General features: G+C 38.8%; 1 protein-coding gene across 1 annotated transcript in view; it reads left to right on the forward strand.

The window, feature by feature from the left end:
• Positions 1–18,551, forward strand: part of Pola1 (DNA polymerase alpha 1, catalytic subunit) — a 151,957-nt gene that overhangs the window by 3,834 nt on the left and 129,572 nt on the right. The window contains exons 2-10 of the mRNA XM_051179271.1: positions 1,446–1,570; positions 4,044–4,140; positions 5,398–5,478; positions 10,271–10,386; positions 10,812–10,874; positions 11,704–11,796; positions 12,222–12,309; positions 12,560–12,761; positions 12,854–13,032. Of these exons, the coding sequence (XP_051035228.1) occupies positions 1,446–1,570; positions 4,044–4,140; positions 5,398–5,478; positions 10,271–10,386; positions 10,812–10,874; positions 11,704–11,796; positions 12,222–12,309; positions 12,560–12,761; positions 12,854–13,032 (1,044 nt within the window). The remainder of the gene's footprint in view (positions 1–1,445; positions 1,571–4,043; positions 4,141–5,397; positions 5,479–10,270; positions 10,387–10,811; positions 10,875–11,703; positions 11,797–12,221; positions 12,310–12,559; positions 12,762–12,853; positions 13,033–18,551) is intronic.

An 18,551-nucleotide genomic window follows, 5' to 3' on the forward strand; every position in this document is an offset into this window, starting at 1 on the left:
ATGAAAGCATTTTGTGGACGGATTGTGTGTGTGTGTGTGTGTGTGTGTGTGTGTGTATGTATGTATGTATGTATGTATGTATGTATGTATGTATATGTGTATTTGCCAGTTTGTGATTGATGATCCAAAGCATAGACGGCCAAAAATTAAATGAGTAAACACCAAGGTCTTCTGGTATTTCAGTAATTTTACAAAGGACATTTCAAGCACTGTGAGTTTTTACTACAGTTCTGTATGGTCATAATCTCTGAGCCCACTTTTGACATTCCTTCAGCCAGTCTGTTTCTCTGACATTCAGGTGCTTTCGTATACCTCCGTTAGGGTATATGCTACTTAATATTGTTTTATCAGATTGGTCTGTAGGCAAGTCCATGGAGGCATTTTTTTGATTGATGACTGTGGGAGGGCCCAGTCCACTCTGGGAGGTGCCAGCTCTGAGTGGATGGTCCTGGGAGATGTAAGGAAGGTAATTAGTTGATTGTAGTTTTAAGAGGAAATCAGTGAGCAGCATTCTGGCATTTTTTTTTTCTTTTTCTGTTTTTGATTCAAGGTTCCTCCCTTGACTTAACATGAATTAAAAAAAAAAAAAGCTATTTTTTCCCTGAAGTTTGCTTGTAGTTAGTGAGTGGTATTATTATTATTACTATTATTATTTTGGTTTTTAATACAGGGTCTCACTATGTAGCTTTGGTTATCCTGGGACTTGCTATGTAGACCAGTTGGCCTTGGACTCAGAGATCTACTTGCCCTAGCCTCCTGGGTGCTGGAGTCAAAGGAGTGTGCCACCATTGTTAGTATTTAGGCATTTGTGCTGGCCTGCCTGCCTTTGGAGTTCTGACAGGATACACCCTCAGCTGCTGTCACTAAGAGCACCACCTGTGCCTATTCAATATGTTCCTTTTTAATAGGTCCCTGTCCACCCTTCTCCCTCTTTCTTTCTCTCCCTGTCTCTATTCCTCTTTCTATCTCTCCCTTCCTTCCTGCCCTCTTTGCCCCTCCTCACCCCCCCCATCTGCCTCTCTTTCCTCTCCCGATGTGATGCTCCTGTCCCTGGAGGCTGCAATTCCCCCTCACTTTCCCCTTTTTACAATCCTCTTCCCTTAATAATAATTTAAAAAACCTTCACTTGAACTCTGTCGAATGGTGTTTTTCTCTCTTGAGCCGCCTTTTTTTTTTTTTTTTTTTTTTTTTTTAATTACAACCATGTCTGGCCTTATGGTCAGTATTTTATCATAGCTACAGAGAAGTGAGTAAGATAACTAGCTTCAGCTGTTTTAACTGGAAATTAGAGGAATTCGGGAGAGTCACAAGATCTTCATATTTGGTCATGAGCTTTGTGAGTTATTTTGCATTATAAAAATGCTCACTTGGTTATAATTGTCTAGAAACAATCCTTTGGTTCTGGTAATTTTATAGCATCTCATAAACTTGGCTTTTTTTTTCAGCTGTGTCAGATTCAGGGAGTTTTGTAGCTTCTCGAGCTCGTCGAGAAAAAAAATCAAAGAAAGGACGCCAAGAAGCTTTAGAGAGACTGAAAAAGACTAAAGCTGGTGAGAAGTATAAATATGAAGTAAGTAATGTTTTAATCCTGCCTTTTATTTAATTCACAGCCTGCAGGCAGTTCTTTGTTACCTTCACCTTGTTAGAAATATTAATATATTTAAAATTTTTTTTTTCAGATTTGGGAGGACAGAGATGGAATATAGGACCACTTACATGCTGAGCAAGCTTTTTTTCATTTTGTGTTTTGAGATTGGAGCTCACTAAATGGGTCATGAGGAGTGTTTTTACTTTTATGATATTAAATAGTCTAGCTAAGAACAATTTCTCAGAATTGTTCTTAAGCTCATTTGCTAGGGGATTGGCATTGGAGATTTGGGCCTTATTTCTTCTTGGGATACTCTTTGTTGTTTTAAACCATTGATTATGGCCTGTAGGTCAAAATCAGAATACACATTGTGTAGCCTCACCTTCCACATCTTAACTGCCAAGGGTAGGAAGAGATAAATACTGGAATATAATAGCAACTAATATACTTTCTGAGTGCTTTTACCAATATGTTCTTCATTAAATCTCAGCGATCGTACAAATAGTATGATTAACAACACTTTTCAGGTGAGGTAACTTGCTTGGCACAGGAAGGTTAGTGAGATCCTAGTGGAAGTCTAGGTGATTTGGCTTGGGAATATCCACATTTAACTCTGGCCTATTTCATATTGGGGGATTAGGCAAATATAACAAATTTTGCCATTTGACACCATTGAAGTTAAAGAGTTGCTTTATAAAAGGAGTACTGTGAGGCAGGAGTAGAGCATTTTTCTTTTTGTTTTTTTTTTTTCTTTTTTACATAGGGTTTCTCTGTGTAGCTTTGGCTGTTCTGGAACTCACTCTGTAGACCAGGCTGGCCTCGAACTTACAGAAATCCACCTGCCTCTGCCTCCTAAGTGCTGGGATTTAAGGTGGGTGCCACTACCATCCTGTGAGTAAAGCATTTTTTTAATGTAGGAATTTCTGTAAAGGAGTTCTTCTGGGGCATTTCAGATGTTGGAATTATGTGGCTGAGTCCCTTGTATACATGATATTATTAATTGTATAGTTCTAAAAAGAGTTCATGCTGGGCAGTAGCAGTGTGGTTTTTAAAGATAGTCTGCTGGTCTCAGGGTATGATTTAGTGGTGGAGTACTCACCTAATAGGAGGAAAGCCCTGGGTTTTATCCTCAGTAACACACATACAGAAGATAGAATAAGAAAGTTTCCTTGTGTCTTTTAAAAAATACATTTTTTATTTATGTGTATGTTCATGTCTACTTATGTGCTTACACATGTACGTGCAGGTACCCTGGAGGCCAGAAGAAGGTCTTGGATCTCTTGGAGCTGTAGTTATAGGTGGTTCTAAACCATCTCATGTGGGTGCTGGGAACTGAACTCAGATCCTGTTATTCACTGATCCATCTCTCTCTAGCCCTGCCTTGCAGTTATTCTGAATAGTGGAGATCTAGTTAGCTGTGAACTGCAAGGTTCTCAAGACTCCGTGTTCAAGTTTCTTCCTAAGATCTTAGCTTTTCTGGTATATTTGATATGTTTCCCTTTTTAAAAAGGCAGACTCCTAAGAAGAGGGCACCCCCCCCCCAAGACAGTGTTTCTCTGTGTAGCAGCTCTGGCTGTCCTGGAAATTGCTTTGTAGATCAGGCTGGCCTCATCTCTGCCTTTTGAGTGCTGGGATTAAAGGCGAGCCCCACCAAGAATCAACCAGGAGGGGGCAATTTTAAATGAGGTCTGCCATATTCTCAATCTGGCAGGTTAGTTGCTTGTCGTGGTGGGTAGCTGCAGCAGTGGTGTGCATTTATTGCTGTGCAGAGGTGGTCTGATACTTTCATATTCATGGGCCAGTATGATTTGGGAATTCACTGCTTTCACTGAACTTTCTACTTAGGTCCCTATTTCAAGTCCTGAAATTTAGGGAGGATTAGTGGTAAGACAGACCATTCAAAAACCATTTCTTTGCCTAAAGACTGTGGACTGAATTAGTTTTGCTCATTTTTGTAGAGCATGAGTAAGGTATTTCTTTTGAATTTTATTTAGTTAATTAAACTGTTAGCTAAAATTAGTATCTTTGCAGGGCATTTATCAATTAGTGGTGAATGGGCACACTATGCCTTAGGCATTTGTTAAATATAGGAAAAAACTAGTCTAGAAATTATGTGAACAATCCCCAAAGCAGCTAATGAAGAATTGGCTATAATTCAGTTTGTTTTTTATGGAGTAGATGAGTAATTGATGGTGTGACAAGTGTATTATGCTAATGGAATCATTTAATATCTTATGTTAACACCCACCTAAAAGGAATACTAAGTTAATTGGTGTCTATTTAAGGAAAACCCTGCAGTGGTGTTGAATGTTGGAACTCATGATTTGGTTGCAGCTACTCCATCAGGCTGCCATTCCAGCTTTAGTTTGACAGTTTTTTTTTTTTTTTTTTTAAATCAAAATTGTTTAACACTTTCACTCCATTTGAAGCTTTTCCATAAACTTTGTAATGGCAGGTTGAGGACCTCACAAGTGTTTATGAAGAAGTTGATGAAGAGCAATATTCTAAACTGGTTCAGGCACGTCAGGATGATGACTGGATCGTGGATGATGGTATGTGGGAGGAAATTGCCTGCTAGGCACTGTGTTAGTTACTTCTTGATTGTCATGTGGGGCACTTGCTATGCCTGAGGAGATGTGAGACGTTTTCATTAGTTATCTTTCTCTTTGCTGTGATAAAATACTTGATGAAGGCAACTTAAGGAGGGTAAGGTTTATTTAGGTCACAATTTGAGGCTATAGTTCATCTCCTTGGGAAGGCATGGTGGCAGAAGTGACATTGTATCTGCAGTCAGGAAGTAGAGAAAGAGGAATGTTTTGTGCTCTGTTTGCTTTCTTCTGTTTAAGTCCAGGACCTCTATGGAATGGTCCAGCTTACACTTAAGATTGGTGTGCCCACCTTCATTAACCTTAATATAACCTCCCATAGGCATGCCCAGAGGCTATCTACTAGGTGCTTCTGGATCCTGTCAGTTTGGTTGGCAGTCAATGTATGGTGTCACAGCATTGTTAAATTTTTTTGTTTAGATTTTCCTTAGTTTTTTGAAGACAAGGAAACATAAAAATAGGAAGCTGACTTAAGAACTCTTTAGAAAATAATAGGCACATACCTAAAAATAAATCCCCTAGGACATGAGCATGTAGAAATTGAGTGGGACTACTTGGGTCACTGGGTTCAATCATCAGTGTCCTCTGAAAAAAAGGAATAGTGAGGAACTACCAATTGGTGGATCCAACACACAGTCCCATACATAGCTTGTGGAATTAAGAGAGACACTTCAGGTTCTACACTTTACACTTTCCATCTAGCCTTAGGTAAATAAGTTAATATCACTTAAGCCACAAGTTTTCTGTCTATGGTATAGAGATATGAGACTATTTTCCAGAGTTGCTGTGAAGAATACAGCAGGTTGTAGGTATGAGATGTAATTTGAACCACAGAAAGCATTTTGAAGGGTAGTCTTTCTCTTGTATAAAGCTCACTGATTCCTGCTTATAGGTTCTAGGTTGTGATTTCTCTCTCTCTCTCTCTTTCCCTCTCTCTCTCTCTCTCTCTGTGTGTCTCTCTCACTCTCACTCTCTCTGTCTGTCTTTTCCTCTCTCCCCTTTCTTTTTCTATTTTAGAGGCAGGATTTCTCTATGTGTCTCTGGCTGTTCTGGAACTTGCTCTGTAGACTGAGCTGGCCTCCAACTCACAGAGATCCACTTGCCTCTGCTTCCTGAGTGCTGAGATTGCAGAGATGCACCACCATGCCCAGCTTTCAGGCACTTTTAGAAACTTGATTCCAGTATTAAATTTTATTCTTTCAGATGGTACAGGCTATGTGGAAGATGGTCGAGAGATTTTTGATGATGACCTTGAAGATGATGCACTTGACACCTCTGGCAAAGGTACCTACATTTTGTTTTGAAAAATTGCCTTTGAGAATATGTCCTAGTAGAGAAACAGTTGGATAGAAAAATTATATGTAAGAAGCAAAAAATATAGCAGGAAATAAAAAATATGTCCTCATTGTCCAAAGACTTTCATCTTGTAGTAATTTAAAAATTTTTAGTTCTTTAGTAATTTTAGAATTGCAGATTATGATGGGTACAACAATAAGCAATGCCTTTTATTTCCTACTGAAGTGATATACTTAGACTATTGCCCTTTAATAATTGTATTGTGGGAAAAAAGGTTTATAACCCAATATAGTCATGAAGGCAGCCCAACACAAAACTGTAAACGTCCTTAGAACATGATGCATTTGTTGTAGTTGTTAACTTGTGAGTGTGGAAATCAGTACTAAATTTAGTAGATGATAACATCATGCAAATGATAATACTTTGCTGTGTCAAAAGACTGGGTGAGCCTGCTGGGGATTCAGTTTACTTTGATTGAAATTTTAAATGATGCAATCTTCATTTTGGATTAACATATTATATATTTGCTTCTTTTCCCTTTTCCTAACCACACATACAGAGACTATTGTGGTGAGATTTTTGAACTTCAGCAGTGTCTTCCTCAGAGTAAGGATGCTTGTCTGTTTAACCATAGCACCATTTTCTTGGTATTATCTAATATTTTGTCTATAGGAAGAAATTTTAATTAGCTCAGAAACTATTTGTTGGCATATTTATTGTGTGTGAGAGAGAGAAGGGATGGAGGAAGAGGAACAGATGCATACACTGGCATTAGCATGTCTGTGTCACAATGTGCTTGTGGTGGAGGTCAGAGGGACATTTTGGGAGTTGGTTCTCTCCTTTTACCTTGCTTTGAGTCAGGGTCTCTTTTACTCTGTTGATTCCCTGCTGTGAACCCCAGACTAGCTGAACCCCAGTTTAGCTGAGTCTCTTAGCCTCCCATTTGGCTGTAGGAGTGCTGGCATTATAGATGCATGCTACCCTTTCCCAGAGTTTTTAAAACCTGGGTACTAGGGACTGAACTCAGGGTGTTGGACTTGCTCAGCAAGTGCTGACACCTGATGAGCCATCTCCTTGGCTCCCATATTTTTTTTAAGATACAATCTACTTTACTTTCTTAATGTCTTTTTATTCTTTGGTCTTATTGTGTGTTGAACAGCTAGCTATACCTCCCTTCTTTCTTCCCATTCTTTTTGTCTTCTGTTACATCAAAACTTTTAAAGGGCTGGTTGTTTAGTTGAATGTTTCAAAGTCTGGGATTTTCCTGATTGCTTCTTTGTGCTTAGGTTCAGATTAGCTATTTTGGCAATAATAAAGAAGTGTTTCAGAACAAATTCGGCAACATCTACAACATAGATGGAATGGAGACCTTCCCATTGATCAAATGTCATTCATTCCATTATTGACAATAAATTTGACTTCTTGGTTAGGATGATAAAGTCAGATTACTTGTAAAACTTCCTTTCTCCCTTTGTAATTATGCAGATATAGGGTGATTTTAAGCCATGTATATTGTATATAACCTGTTTCCTCTGAAAACTTTACCAAATGCTTTGATTAGCTATTGGTGATTTGCTTTCCTATATTATTTTTCAATTATTTATTTAATTGCTTTTAGAGATAAGTTCTTACCATGTTACTTAGGCTGTTATCAAACTCTTGAACTCAAGCGATCTTTTTTGCTTAAACCATGTGCTCATTAAACATTGCGAGTATTACCACACCTAGCCTCTATATTCTTTTATATTACAAGTTTGAAATTGGCCATTTCTAAGAAATACACTGTTAAAGTTCAGTATCCATTAGCAAGTTTCTTTTTGTGTTTGTTGGCTGCTGAACACAGATGTGGGTGAGTTTGCTGTGGCCAGAGAAAGACACTGGGGATTCTTCCCTTTTTACTCTTCACCTATTTTTTTTTTTTAAGACAGGGTCTGAAAGCTGCTGTTTTTGGCTGTGCTAGCTTTTCAGGGAACTCCGTTAATCTACTCATTTGTCCATCAGCACTGGGATTACAGACATGCAAGGCCACACCTGGTTATTATTAGGGTGCTGGAGATTTGAACTCAAGTCATCTTGCTTTTGAAGCAAGTGGTCTTATAGAGAGCCATTTCCCCATCCTCTTATTTTTCCTTTTGAGGTTCATATTTGTTTGGTGGAGTACTTTTAATCATCCATTTGACAGGTTCCTACCAGTCTTTGAACAATCCCCAGTTTAGGGCAAAGATGATGTTTCAGTACTTATCTTGTACATTTCTGTCATAAACCTGGAATTAGCTGTTTCTCCCTAGAATCTTGATTACTTTTAAAGTGGGGATTTGTATTCAGATCTGGGGAATGGGTGGATGTACTCATTGCCACTGAGGTGTAGAGGCTATGCTTGAGTTATGACAGTGTTGTTAATTGTATAATTTTTACCTGATCCTATCACCTGTCTATATTTTAATTTTGCCAGCTTTGTAGTAGGAAGTTGGAATGGACAGGAGGCATCTCAGAGAAAGGACCTATATAGTAGCCAGTATAAAGAAGGTGTGCAGTATTTCTTGAGTGAAGGAGTCATCTTTTGTTTCCATGATTACAGTATTCTTTCTTCTTGATTAGATACTAGTGAAGAGAAGTTTTGACATTCTAGAAAACAGTCTTAGAAACTTACACTTCTCGTTTTGTACCATCACATGCCCACAGTTCTTTGCTGTTGTAGTATCCTGGTAAAATCACAAGAGCTTAGAGAAATAGAATCTAACAGTTTACTTTAAAATTTAAAGGAACGTTACAGAATTTGGCTTCATAACTCATCATAGATTGGCTTCATACCATAGAGGTAGAAAAATTTATCAACTGTGTCCCAGTGGAAAGGAATCAGTGAGAAATCACAGTTAAAAAAAAAAAAAAGCTAGAACTAAAGATGTCCACCTCAATATTTACTAATCCTTCCTTCCTTGCTTCCTTCCTTCCTTGCTTCCTCACTCCCTCCCTCCCTCCCTCCTTCCCTTCTTCCTTCCCCTCCTTCCTTCCTCCCTCTCATCCCTCCCCTCCCTCCCTCTCTTTCCTCTCCTCCCTCCCTCTCTTCCCTCCCTCTGTCTCCCCTCCCTCCCTCTCCTCCCTTCCTCTTTTCTCACCCTCTCCCTTCCCTCCCTCCCTCCTTTTTTTTCCAGACAGGAGTTCTTTGTGTAATAGCCCTAGCTGTCCTGGAAGTAGCTCTGTAGACCAGGCTGGCCTTGAACTCACAGAGATCCACCTCCCTCTGCCTCCTGAGTGCTGGCATTAAAAGTGAGTGCCACCACCGCCCAGCTGCTTATACTCTTTTCTTCTTGTATTTCTGTATAAATCCTACTAACCTATAGTAGTGAGATTAAAACCTTCTCATGAATCTTTTCTTGTTTGTTTCAAAAAAAGTACCTTACCCCTAATTGAGGCATTTGGCAGTTGATGGCTAGGAGGAGACTAAAAATTTTGTGGAGGAGAATAAAGCTTAAATTTTGGTATCCCACTGATGAACATATATATGGGCAGCATTAATTGGACTCAGTGGGTTATAGTAGAAAAGGACACTTAAGTAGGAGAGAGATATGTTGGAGGGTCTTGGGGCAAGTTGGAGCAAGAGAGTTGGAGGTTAGATATCATTAAGTAATATTTCAGCCAGGTTTGGTAGTACATGCCTTTAATCCATCACTGGGGAGGCTGAAGCATGCAGCTTTCTGAGTTTCCGAGTTCTAGGCCTGAGTGAGTTCTAGGACAGCCAGGGTTACACAGAGAAACCTTGTCTCAAAAAAAAAAAAAAAAAAAAAAAAAACCAAACCAAACAAAACAAAACAGCAACAACAAAAAAGAAAATTTCAAAAAATGATTATTAAAAATTTTGAGCAAACCCACAATTACTTGTGTTGATTTATTTTTAAATTTGTCATTTTAGTGTTAATACTGGTTTACTGCTTTACAAATGTTTAGTCAGCATGGCTTATGGAAAACTGAAGTAATGAGAGTTGCTAACTTCATTATGCAGTAAATTTTCATAAGAAATTGGGTTGTTCTCTAGACTTTTATTTTTATGAAGAAGAGTTGAAGTTTATTAACAGATTTTTAATATAATTAAGAATGGGGTAATATAAAGTGAGGTACTTGGAAAGAGTGAGACGAGTGTGTATATGGGCTTGTGTTTATGGGCTTCTTATAGGAGTGTCACACCCTTCTTTAGTCAGTTTTCACATCATCTAGTCTGTGTATACTGTTACTGCACTGTTTTAATTAGTCATTCTAGTTTCTTTTTAGATTTATATTTTTTGGAATGAATCAGTGATATTAAAATGGATAGTATTAGAAAAGCTCATAGGTGATTTAGTCATGCCCAAAAGGAAAATCAGAAGACAGAAGTTCTTTTGGAATGAGCAAGTATGCTTGTGCCACTCAGTTTTGATACAGCATAGAGCATGTGTCCAGTTGCTATTGTTTCCAGATTAGCTTTATTTTATTTTTGTGGGAAGCAAGGCAGCAAGCTACCCCTTTTCAAAAGCTTTGCTTCCCTACTAACAACTAGTCACCTAACTTCCCCCTAATAATTTATTGCATTTCATTGCTTTTCATGATTCAGTCTTGAGTTTTCTTCAGCTTATTTCATTTAAAGGATTTTTTTCCCCTGTGTACCTTGTGCAGAATTTCCCAGGTTTGTATTTTGAATTCTTAATTTATTTTCTTCTTACGTTCTCATATTCAGACAATAAGTGATCACAACCTAGGATTTAGTTTTCCATATAGGTCATGTTCTGAATACTTTGTATTTCAATAGGAAGTGATGGCAAAGCACACAGAAAGGACAGGAAGGATGTAAAGAAACCTTCAGTGACAAAACCAAACAATATCAAGGCAATGTTCATTGCTAGTGCTGGGAAGAAAACTGCAGATGTGAGTTTCATGTTTCCTTATATTATGTCTTTACCCTCTATGAAATGAATTTAAATTTTCATTGCCTAAATGGTATGTGCTCAATACATATTTGAGTAACAGTCTGTGAATTTGGGTTTTATGTGAATTTAGGTACCTCAGTGGTTTGAACTTAGAAGACAAAAGAAAATTGAATAGAATTGCTGAAATGACAGTAAGCTTAATTTTAGTGGCAAGCAAGAAACTTAGATGAAAGAAGAGGCTAGGCATATAAATTTAAAAATTAATTATGCACAGGTGATTGTTGAAATAGATGGGAGTGAGCAGTGAAGGACTGGTGGGATTAGGTTTTTCCTTTCAGAAGTGTGTGTGGTCTGCCTGAAAAAGTTTATTCCAGAATGTTCTCATTTGAACTTTTTCAAAAACAATTTTTATATATTATATAGAAAGCAGTAGACTTATCCAAGGATGATCTGCTAGGTGACATTCTACAGGATCTGAACACCGAGGTAAGTGAATTCTTGGACTTGTAAGATTTGCAGGGGCGTAGGTTGAAGAAATAGTTCAGTAATTATTCAAAGCAGTCTATCACTAGGAAGAAAAGTGGCAGGATACCATCATGCATGCACACACAAAACCTTCCCCCAACACACATACAAAAGCCCTCAAATTAGTTTCTTCTTGCTGTTACAGGTTTCTTCTCACCATTTTAGGTGAGGAATTTCCAACTGTTACTGCTCTAAGATTATGTAGATGGGTTGTGTGGGTGTGTGTTGGAAGTAGTAAGAATACATCCAGGAGTTGGTTTTGTGAATGTTCATTGATTGTATTCAGTTGCTATAGTGTATGTTCTGTAAATAGATTGAAGCCTGTCAATCTGCACACTTGGGTATGAGAGCCCCTTTCTGAATTCTGAGTGGGAGTGAAGGAAGAGTAAGTGAGCTGCCTTTGATAGAACTCAAACAGGCTCTGTTACACTGTGAATTTTGCAGTTTGGCCATATTTTTTTTTCTAAGTGACTACTGATTAATTAATTTACTAATACCAAGATTATGTAGTTCTATTTTGTTGGATGATAAATGTAATACCTGAAAGAGCAAGTGAAGAAAGTATGTTAAATTTTTGAAAGAAAAATAATTAGGGATGGATTAAATATATATTCTGGTTTTCTAGTGATTTCTGTAGTATTGTTGCTATAGTAACTGCAGTACAAGAGCATGGATCTTGTTGGGGGGGCAGGAAAGGAAAAATGCTTTACTTACAATGCATAAGCAAAAAAATGTATTTTGTCTATTATGTGTAAACCAGACACAACAGTGAAATGTCTTCCCCTTTTAGATACCTCAAGTAGCTCCACCACCTGTATTGATACCAAAGAAAAAAAGATCAACTGGTGCTTTGCTCAATCCTTTTTCAGTGCATTCCCCTAAGGTAAAGTCAGTAGAAACATCCTCCTTCTTGATGTATTGTTCTGCTTTAAATTTGTTTTATTTGCTGTAAGAAGGAGATGATGATTTTGAATTTGTTTTGTTTCTTTTAAATTAGAACTGCCATTCAATACATAGTTTTATATGTTTCAGAAATAGCATGTGCCTGCTTTTTTATAGTAAATTTTGTAGTAACTAGTACATGTTTATTACAGGTATTACAACTGTGTTAAATGCAATAATTTTCTTCCCAGAAACAAGTATTTTTTGCGTAAATCTAGGTAACAGTAAAATAATTGAAGCCATTTCATTAATAATACACAAAATCTTTTTATAAGTGGGAACTGTCATTATCTTTGGTCAGGGTAGGACAGTTGCATATTTTTAGTACGCAGTTCTAACTGACTAAACACTTATGAACATTTTCAGGCAATGCCTTCAGGAGAACCTGCTTCCCCTGTCCTCAGGAAGGAGCCTCTGTTAACTCCCATTCCCCTTAAACGTGCTGAATTTGCTGGTAAGTCTCATGTCAGGCAAAAGTGCAAGTTGTTGAGCAATAACAGCCACATGTAGAGAGTTGGTGATAAAGGGGTAGAGGTAATTTTGAAGGTAGCTACATCTAATAGTAGTAAAAATTAAAAGCATCCAACATGAATATTAGGAAAAAATATAATTATAATGTAGGAAAAGACTGTTACTTCAATGTTGAGCAAGCTTTGTGCCCCATGGCCCTAGCATGTGATGGGAATATATGGTGATGTTTACAGGAGAGCTGGCCCAGCCAGAGTGTCCAGATGATGAGCAGGAGTCGGGGATAATGGAGTTTGAAGATGGTGACTTTGATGAGCCCATGGAATCTGAGGAGATAGATGGAGAGCCTGTGACTTCCAAAACATGGGACCAAGAGAGTGAGCCAGTAGAGAGGGTGAAACATGAGGCAGATCCTGAGAAAGGGACCACGTCTTTCTTGTAAGTGCATTTTATGTTTTTTTTTTTTCAGAAAAATAGTACTCTAGTTATTCTGTTGGATTTTATAGTTTTTGAAAATGTGATTTCTACAGAGAAAGTTTTCTCCCAGATGTCTCTTGTTGGGACATGGATCAGGAGGATGAAAGCAGTTTCTTAGCTCAGGAAGTTCAAGTGGATTCCAGTCACCTACCGTTGGTAAAAGGAGCAGATGATGAACAAGTGTTTCAGTTTTATTGGCTGGATGCTTATGAAGATCCATACAGTCAACCAGGTAATCATACATAAGGGAAATATTAGACTTTTATTACAAAGTGTTGGTGATGCCTGCTTTTAATCCCAGCATTTGGGAGGCAGAGCCAGGTGGATCTCTCTGAGTTTGAGGCCAGTCTGGTCTACAGAGCTAGTTCCAGGACAGCCTCCAAAGCAATACAGAGAAACCCTGTCTTGAAAAACAAACAAACAAACAAACAAAAAAAAAAAAAACAACCAACCAAACAAACAAAAAAGTGTCGTGCCTTTTTCTTTAAATATTTTTGTGACTCTGACTTTATTTTTCTAATAGGGTCAGATAGTAATTTGTCTCTTTTAAAATCAATTGATTGTTATTATTTTATTTTTCTTTTTTGTGTCAGGGTCTCCCTATTATGTAGCTTTGGAGCCTGTCCTGGAACTTGATATGTAGACCAGGCTGGTCTTGAACTCACAAGATCTGCCTGCCTCTGCCTCCCCAGTGCTGGGATTAAAGGCATGCACCACCATGCCTGGCCTAATTTGTCTTTTTATTCAACAGAATATTCATTGTGTGCTAGATACTGAGGTGGAGTGAACAAGCTGGAAAAATTCCTTATATAGAAGCTTACATTCTAAGTGGGTGAGAGTGGGTGGGAGTTGGAGGTTGACCAACTGAACTTGTCTTAAGAATTGGATCCCGCAGGACAGCATGGCCTGTGGAATCAACTAAGCAGGGCGCATGGGTGTTTACAGAAACTGAAGTGGTATCATGGAGCCTGCATGGGTCTGCGCTAGGTTGTCTACATATGTATTGTGGTTGTTGGCTTGTTGTTTTAGGGGGACTCCTAATTGGGAGTGGTAGTATCTCTGACTTGTATGTGGAGTTTCTTTGTGTTCTGGCATTGGTTCCCAAATAACTACTTAGAAACTTACCATTAATTATAAATGCTTGGCTGATAGCTTAGGCTTATTTTTAATTAGCTCATAACTTAAATTAACCCATTTCTATTAATCTATGTGCTGCTCCAAGACTGGTTTACTTCACCTATGAACTTCTCATGTTGCCTCTTCCAAGTCTGGCTCTCGACTCGTGACTCCTTGACTCTGTGCTTTCTTCCACTGTTCTCTCTGCCTCAAAAATCATTCCTAGTTATCAGCCAATCAGCTTTTTATTAACGAGAGCAACCCATCTTCACAGTGTACAGAAGGGTTATTTCACAGCACTGACTTTGTTGTCTTGTCCAGCCTTGATGTGAGGGTTTGTGCCTGGTTTTATTGTATGTTGTGATATGTTCAGTTGATGTCCCTTCGAGGTATTCTCTTTTCTGGGGGAGCTAGATCTGGGAAGAGGGGAAGTGGGGGAAGGACTGGGAGAAGTGGAGGAAGGGGAAGCTACTATAAGAATGTATGTGCAAGAAAAGAATAAAAAATATTTAAAAAAAGGAATTGAAACTTGGATTGAGAGATGAAGCACACATAAAGCTAAAGTAAAGGCACTTTAGTTTAAGGAGCCAGTAAATGCAAAGACCTAAAAGAAGGAGGAGGATAAGGAGGCTTTTGTGATTGTAATACCATTGGAAATGACAAAATTGATGCATAATGAATAATAAAGTTGATGATAAAGAACAAAGGCTAGTATTTTAGTTACAGTTTCTATTGCTGTGATGAAGCACCATGACCAAAAGGAAGTTGGATAGGGAAGGATTTATTTTCTCTTACAGTTTGTAGTCCATCTTCTAGGGAAGACAGAATGAGAATTCAAGGAAGGACATGGAAACTGATACAGAGGCCATGAAGGAGTGCTGCTTACTGGCTTTTCTGCTTCTTGTGGCTTGTTCAGTCTGCTTTCTTATAGGACCCAGGAATACCAGCTCAGGGGTGCCACCATCCACAGTGAGCTGAAGCCCTACAAATCAGTTATCAATCAACTAAGCACAGGCTTGCCCACAGGCCAGTCTGGTGGGGGCATTTTCTCAATTGAGGTTCCCATTTCCCAAATGACTCTAGCTTGTGTCAAGTTGACAAAAAAACAAAACAAAAAAAAACAAAAAAACAAGAACAAACAAACAAAAAAACAAACTAGCTCACATAGCTAGACAGCTAGATACCAAAGGCCTTAAAAGCCTTCTCAAAGAATTTCAATCATACTCAAAGAATACTGGAGAAATGTAAGAAGATTGGTCTTATAATTGACTTTACACTTTAACATATGCCCTGGCATATGTGGAGAAGTATGTGTCTCTCTCTCTCTCCCTCCCCCTCCCCCCATATATATATAATTTATATATATAAATTCCTCTACCCCCTCTGTGTGTGTGTGTGTGTGTGTGTGTGTGTGTGTGTGTGTGTGTGCGCGCGCGCAAAACAATACACATTCATGAAGGCTGGAGTGGAGTAGCACAGAAATGTGGAAACCCTGCAGACCAGTCTGTCCAGGGTAGAGGTGTTAGGTACTTGGAACCTGATTACTGGGTATAAATAGAAAAGTAGAGAGATTTTAAGTATATTTTGACATAAACATATTATAGGTTGTTGAGTTAAGACTGACTCCCTGATTTTTTTTCTGGATTGCTGTGATAGGGTTTCTTTGTGTAGCCTTCGCTGTCCTGGAACTAGCATTGTAGACCAGGCTGACCTGGAACTCACAGAGATCTGCCCCTCAAGTGCTGGGATTAAAGGTGAACATCACCACTGGGCTTCTTCTAATGAGCTAATTCTGTGAATTCTTGACTCACAAAATGCTAAGTTGTTTAAAATGGCTGCCCAATAACAGAACAAAGAGAATATTCTTTAAGAATTTGTTGGGTTGAGCATCCAGTGAGGGGTGTTGTTATTCCCTCCTCAAAGGGAAATATCACCTGAAGGGCTCAGAACACCACTGTGATGTCAAAGGTATATTATTCCATTTTGAACACAAATAACTGAGAAAGTTCTCCTTGAACTGATGTCTTTTCTGTGGCTGTTTCTTGGTCTGTGTCTCTGTTACCAGATTGAACCTGTCTTATTCTAGTTTTTCAGGTTAATGTTTTAAGAAATTAAAATGTACCCCCCAAATAAAGTAGTGGAAAATCTTTAGCCTTTCTGATCATACATAGGAGGGAAAATAACTTCACTTTCCACAATTCATTAAATGAATATGGTCCCAAATGACTTAACTGTGGGTATAAGTACTGCATTTGTATAACTAGCTGCCTTTGTTAGCCTTGGGGTTTGTGTCCTCTGTATTGTTTCCCCTTAAGATCCACGAGAAAATTTAGTTTTGTAGAACTGGTGTTATAGGTAGCATAAGGACCCTCTCCTCAAGATTGTCTATGTAAAGGAGCAGGTGAAGTTTCTTAGCAGGTAAAGGCTGCTAAGCTTGGTGATCTGAGTTCTATCCTCAGAACCTATATTGTGAAAGGAGAGAATTGACTCTCTCGGGTTGTCCTGACTTCCATAATCACCCTCCAAATATATAAATGTTAAAAAAAAAACAGTTATTTTTATACTGCCATCTACTTTCTTATATATGGTTACAATGGGTAAAACAGACTTTATAGATTTGATTAAGAGATAAGAATTTCCTGTGGGTTCAGTATAATCTTGGAATCTTTGTTAAAGGATCAGAGTCAATATGGTCAGAGTTACCATGATCTGTCCAATTAGCATAAATTGCCATATCCACCTGAAATGGATTTGTCTGCATTTAGATCTTTTGGGATCTTTGGTGATATAAGTGGTATTTTTTAAATGTGATTTCCTGGAAACTGCATCCAATAAAACTAGAGGCAATAACTATATTAGTAAAGCAAGTATATAAGAAGGATAACTAAACTTTAACTTGGAGATCTGATTTACGCTAACTGGATATTACGTAGAAAAATCTTAATGGTTCCTGGGGGAATTGTCAGATCATTAATATACTTTCTTTTAGCAAATATTTACATGCTCTCTCACAATGTGGCTCTATCTTAGTTACAGTCAGGCTCAGAAATGGTATATTAACCAACCCAGTTTAGCTAGGGCATGATGATTTGGTTATAGATTCTTGTTTTTGTTTTGTTTTTATATTTTTATTTATTCAGTATATCTTATTTACATTATGTATCTTGATCCCATTCATTCTCCTGTCCCTTTGCATTCACCCTCTGTTCCTGTGACCCTCTCAAAATAAAACAAAATTTAAGAGAAAAAAAGAAAAAATTGAAAAAATTAAAAATCTCCGTTATGGAAGCTGTAGTGTGACACAGTGAGTCAAACAGTACACCCCTTTGCCCATGTATCTCTACTTGCACATGTTCATTGCAAAGTGTCATTGGTCTGTTTGAGGCCTCTGGTTTCTGCTACAATATTGATGTTGGGTCCTTACTTAGACTCCTCTTGGATATCTTGTTGTTGCCCTGAGTCATAAAGATCCTGCAGCTTTGGATCCAGCAGATCGTAAATGGGGTGGATGTTGCAGTGGGGCAATTCAAAGCCCTGGTTCTGGGCATGGATAGTTGCATGGATAGTTGCCCGTTTTTCCTTGTCCTTACCATCAGGATGAACTCTCCAGCACTGCCTCTGCTAATTCATCTTTGAAGCAATGACTGAGGGGTGGGAACAGTAAGGCTTTCATGACCTCAGGGTCTGATCTCCTACACCTTCAGGGCCAGCTCTATTGTGTTGCCCAGGCAGGTACGGGGACAGCTCTTGTGCTCTTATGACTCCAGGGCCAGCTCCTCCACCTGTCTCAGGCATTGATGGGTGGAGAGGTGGGGTAGAGGGGAGGTCATCTCTCCTCTACCCATGCTGCCATATGTCAGATGATTAATGGGGACAGCTTTCCCTTGCTTGAAACATCAGGGCCAGCTCTGTGATGCTGCCTAGGCAAGGAGCAGGGTCTGTTTTCCTGAGTGCTGGAGCTGGCAAGGGAAGTGTCATCTCATTAATCTGTTGCAGGCAGTGGGGGGTAAGAGGGATATCTCTCCCCCACCCACCCCCCTGTATGATGGACAAGCTGGGGACAGCTCTTCCACACTTACAATTTCAGGGCTGGGTCAACTATACCTCTGCCAACAGGGTTGGCGCTTTTGTGTTACCCAGATGAGGTGCAAGGCCAGTTCTCCCACCTGCCTCAGGCATCGATTGGGGGGGGGGATATATAGATTCTTGTTATCCACAGACTTTTTTGTCCCGTACTGGCAATCCTTTTCCAGTATGCTGGAGTTGGAACTCAGGACCTTACATATGCTCTACCACTGAGCTACATTGCATGGGATGTATTTTGTAGTTAAAACTTTTTTGAAATCAGTGTTCCTCAGGTTGATCTCAGACTTCTGAGCTCAAGAGACACTCCCACCTCAGCTTCCCAAGTAGCTAAAACTATAGACCTGTGTCACCTTACCTACTTTAATTAACCATTATTTTAAACAATGGGAAGAGTATGACACTGCTTCACAATACAAATGCTGAGGCAAAAGGAAATTTCTGATTCAGAAGATGGCCTCAGGAATTATCTAGACTATTCACTTTGAAAACTTAGATTCTAAAAGAAAAAGTACCCTTGTCCCTTTCCTGCCATAAGTCTTGGCTTCTCTC

This window comes from Phodopus roborovskii, unplaced genomic scaffold, assembly GCF_943737965.1.
Source record: "Phodopus roborovskii unplaced genomic scaffold, PHOROB, whole genome shotgun sequence".
Classification (NCBI taxonomy): Eukaryota; Metazoa; Chordata; class Mammalia; order Rodentia; family Cricetidae; genus Phodopus; species Phodopus roborovskii.